The following is a 4,817-nucleotide window of genomic DNA, read 5'->3' on the forward strand; positions in this document are numbered from 1 at the left end:
AACATGCAAAGTACATTGAAACATGTCAGATCACTGAAATATAAATAACAGAAAAATAATACACACTAAAGAACATGCAAAGTAGCCTACAGTAACTGTCATTGAAACATGTCAGATCACTGAAATATAATTAACAGAAAAAAAGAAAAAAAAAAAAAAATATATATATATATATATATATATATATATATATATATATACTAAAGAACATGCAGGTTTCCAATTAAATTTTGGTTAAAAAAAACAGCCTTAGCCTACAAGCAAATTATAACACTTACAATAACTGTTAATAATATAAAGAGGTCAGCTCTGGGATGAAAAGAATTACCAGTAAACATTAGTAATAAGAATATTTGGTACCAAAGAATGTGCAGGATACCAAATAAATCGAGGTATAACATCACATTTACAAGCCATTTCTAACAATAGGATAAGTGCTAATAATTTAGAGTAAAGCTCTGGAGTAGAATAGACCACTATAATGGCATTGCTGACCTGGGGTACAAGATTTCACTGTGCTGCAATAAGATGCGTGTCTCTTGTATCTGTGATAAACAACTTGACATATATATATATATAAATTAGAGGTAAAACAGTAGTAGAACAGACCATTATAACTGCAATGCTGACCTGTGGCACAATGATTTACAAGCTATATTTAACAATAGAATAAAAGTTAAGCACTGTGATGGAATGAAAAAAGCTAATGTAGTAAGGAGAATATTTGGTACCAGGTAAATGTGCAATATCAAGTATCAGAGGTATTCACGGGGAAGAAAAAAAAGAAAAGAAAAGAAATTTCCACAGTGAACAGTGTGGACTGGGTGAGTGTAGTCTGACACTTCTGGCTTCTTTAGGCATCTTGAGGTTACTGACTGCAGGATAAAGAAAGGGTTCCAGTTGTCAGTGATGCTGGGGTGTCAGTAGTCAGCCTAGGTTTAAGGGGTCAGCTGTGGGTCCCTCTCAGCTGTGCGTCGCCTTTTCCCACCTTCACGGTCAGATGCTCCTTTCAGGTAACGCGTAACGTTAGCCTGGATCGCCTCATCAGTGGCATCCTGGGTTGCCGGGTTCTTCCGGATGGCTCCTGTAGAAAACACAGATCTGTCATTCCATTTGAATGGCATAATGCCATACACATCTACTTAAATATATGTGAAAAAAAAAATAATCCAACTTACTTTGAACAATGGTCTTCAGGAACATGTCTCTAAAACATGCTTTATCCCCTACTCCAGTCCAGGTTGTATTCATGGAAAGGTGATTAGAGAAGATACTCTGAAGCATTCGCCAGACGGTTGTCTTTAGGTCCCTCCCACATTTGATTGCCAAAAACCGAAGCTGAAAATCCAAAAAAAAGTGTTACAAGTTACATTTCTCTGAAGCTTATCATACATAAATATAAAATGTGACAGGCTGTGGATTCAGACTGTAGAATATGCAGTGTACAATCTTAATTTTACTTTTTAGATTACCCTATGGAGTTATAAACGAAATCAGCACACTTACAAATCGTTCCTGGAGCTCTTTATCCTGCCTCAAACTGTTGTCAAGCAACGCCAAATCTTCCTGGGTGTCTAGGGGGAGTAACAGATCCCCTGGCAGGGATAACTCTCCAACAGACACATTGGCACTGAAATGTTGCAGCATAGTGTCCATTTTGTTGTCCATGCTACGCACAACATCACCAAACTCTCCAAGACGTCGCAGCATTAAGGTCTGATCTGCACCTACAGGGGTTCCCAGAATAAAATAATATAGTCAGTCCTGGTCCCTCAACTACTTAACTATGACATTTATATCTAGGTCTACTGCATGTGTAGGTGGCCCCAGTGGGAATTAAACCAACAACCACAGGTGTTGTTTGCAAGTTCTACCTGATTGCCCAGTGCGAGCAAACGTCTTCAACATATTCCCAACATGCTTCACCTGCTCTTGAAGTGAGCCGCTGTCATCCGAAGCTACAAAATGAAAGGCATATGGTAATTTTGGACCTACATCACGTACTCTTAAAGTTTACTTTTTTGTGCATGTTCTCACCTGCTCGTGCATTGCTTTCCCTCAGGGCTTGGTTCTCCTCCCTCAGAGCTTGGTTCTCCTCCCTAAGGGCTTGGTTCTCCTCCCTCAGAGCTTGGTTCTCCTCCCTAAGGGCTTGGTTCTCCTCCATCACGGCTTGTTTTTCATTTTGGAGTCTCTGGAAATCTATATAAAAAAACAACAAATAAAAACACCTAAAGGCACTATTTTCAATACTGTTAAAACACTGGACACTAAGACATAGGCCTAGAATATACCTTCATAGCTGAAAACTTCATGCTGTACACGAGATGCCAGGGGAGTCCAAGGGCCAATAACGGAGCGATGACTTTCTCCTATTGATAATCATTGACATGTAAAAATATGTTTAAAGTCATTGCATACATTTAATGAAGTGGACTTAAATGTAACACTTGGTTTAGCGCAACAAATTACATACTTCCAGCGTTTTCACTCATATGCTGCCAGGGTAAATTTGCTGCTGGGGGTGTAAAGCTTAGTACTTGACGAGCTAGTGGAGCAAACATAACAGCTTTAATTTCACTGCAGAGTATTGCATATTCAGTAATGAAACTATAATTGAACTATGTAAAGCTAATGGAATGTACAACACACCTCGACACCTTTCATCCAGAACCTGCTGCGGCGAGAAACCAGTCAAGTGTCCTAATGAAAAACAGATTATGATTAAAGGATTCCTCATCTTAAATAGAAGCAATAGTTTCCAAGACAAAAAAAACTTCACAAATAACATCACTTACTTGTACTGAAACTCTTGGCTCTGAGAAGTGGAGTCTGGATTTCTGGGGAGAAACCTGGTTCTGAGAAAGAGGAAACAGAAATTTGAAAATCTAACAAAGGGTATAGTTAAGTGGGAGGATCACAAATCAAGCAATCACAGCAATTTTACATACCAGCTCTGAAGTCTACAGATGGCTCAACCTTTTCCTGGTTTTCTGGAATCGATGCAACTTCTGGAGCATCGGGCAGCACTGAAACCTTGTTACCGGGAACAATGTTTTTGACAAATGGAAGTTTGTTTTGCTGGACATTACCAACGTATTGCTCAATTAAACCAAGAACTGGCCAGAACTGGGCATTTGAGCTTTTGAAAAGTGGAAGTCCATCAACATTAACTTGCATTGAAACTAAAGGTTAACTTCTGCAATTGAGGAGACACTAAAAACTGTGATAGTATTCCACTTTCAATTCCAGAGTGATGGTATACACCACCTGAGAGTTCTGTTGTTTTAACACAAGTCACTGTTTTCAGAAGGGTTCTTGGGTCTTTAGGAAGGGTTGGATGATCCTTGGACAAAATGGTTAAAAGCTTACCAAGTGCCACATGGGGGATCATGTTGTCAATAGCCCACCCTGCCAATTGTGTCCTTAGGCAATCCTCTTCCTCTACACTATCTTCTGTGCTTGAGGAAAACATTTCACCAGGTTCATATACCTCATCAACAGTTATTTCCTGTGCTTCAGAGGTTATAGTTTGTCCATGGCTTGTAGCCATTCCATGTTGATGTTCATTAACAGGAGGATTTACTTGGTCAAAGTCAGGAATAGCAGCAAGTAGAGCATTGTTTGCCGCTGCAATTTCCTGTTTGTCCCTCTCAACTCCTTTCAATATTCTTCTCCTTTTGGCCCAGTAACTAGACATTGTGACTAACAATGCATTTACCTTTAAAGCCAAAACGATTGTCCAACAGTAGGTCTCTTGGGTGAAGATAACCAGTTATGCTCCGGTCAAGGTATCTGCAAGAAAATGTAAACAAAACCACATTGTTAACATTAGGAATATACAGTAGCTATGCTGTAGGGAAAAAAAAACTGATCAGCCAAATGTGGAACAGTGAAATTGTTAAAAATAAAATGTACTCATTCAGTGTAGTGATTCAAGTGAACACAGAATTGTCCTCAAACATAAAAAGCACAGCAGTTCAGATAATTATAACTCATCATAATCCCCTTAAACCCTAGAAGTACAGTAGCAACACAGCACGTGCTAGCTAACACTTGCTAGCCACTGTAGCTTCATTGTGAACTGAACTAGCAGCATACTTTGTTTAAATTATTTTGTTTGTCCTATCAACCTATATACATCATTCTGCTTTGTTAGAAAACACCAAAAGTTATACTCAGTCTTGCTAGATGTAAAGCTTTGGCTACCTACTGTAGCTAGTTATCTTTCTACATGTAACATAACTAGCAACATTGCTTAACCTCAGCGTGTAACTGTAACAAAGACAAAACAGCATGTGTTAGCTAACACTTGCTAGCCACTATAGCTACTGGACTAGCAGCTACTTGTTCAGAAAAACAAAATCATTTAAACAACCTATACACAACGTTAACGTTAGTCTTTCTAGATGTAAAGCTTTGGCTACCTACTGTAGTAGCTAGATACATTTCAACATGTAGAACATGCTTGAACTCAGTGTAAAAAAGGCGAAACAGCATGTGTTAGCTAACACTGTGAACTAGACTAGCAGCATGCGTGTCGGAACAAACAATTGAAAACAACCTACCGTATATACATCATTCTGTTTAGTTAGAAAACAACACAAGTTATACTGATCAGTCTTTCTTGTCATAGATTTCGCTACCTACTGCTGGATCCACATTAACTAATGGGCAGCAGCATAATTGTCCATACAAGTAACGTTAACTTAACTGTTAGTTCAGAAAATGGTTACGTAACTTAATTCGACTGACCAAAACTAACTTAAAACACAAACTGTAACTTACTCACACACGTATAAGATACGCATACATACGCA

The 4,817-nt window shown here is 38.6% G+C and overlaps 1 protein-coding gene across 1 annotated transcript; it reads right to left on the reverse strand.

Annotated features, from left to right (window-relative positions):
- Positions 1-723: 723 nt before the first annotated feature.
- LOC143742508 (uncharacterized) lies at positions 724-2,206 on the reverse strand. The gene is made up of 5 exons (XM_077235390.1): positions 2,038-2,206; positions 1,875-1,958; positions 1,507-1,727; positions 1,179-1,338; positions 724-1,084 (listed from the first exon to the last, which is right to left on the reverse strand). Exons 1-5 carry the CDS (start codon positions 2,162-2,164, stop codon positions 939-941), a joined length of 738 nt encoding a protein of 245 aa, XP_077091505.1. The 5' UTR covers positions 2,165-2,206; the 3' UTR covers positions 724-938.
- Between the last annotated feature and the right edge of the window lie 2,611 nt (positions 2,207-4,817).

Source organism: Siphateles boraxobius, unplaced genomic scaffold (assembly GCF_051911475.1).
Source record: "Siphateles boraxobius isolate OS27281-9 unplaced genomic scaffold, OSU_SipBor_1 19, whole genome shotgun sequence".
Classification (NCBI taxonomy): Eukaryota; Metazoa; Chordata; class Actinopteri; order Cypriniformes; family Leuciscidae; genus Siphateles; species Siphateles boraxobius.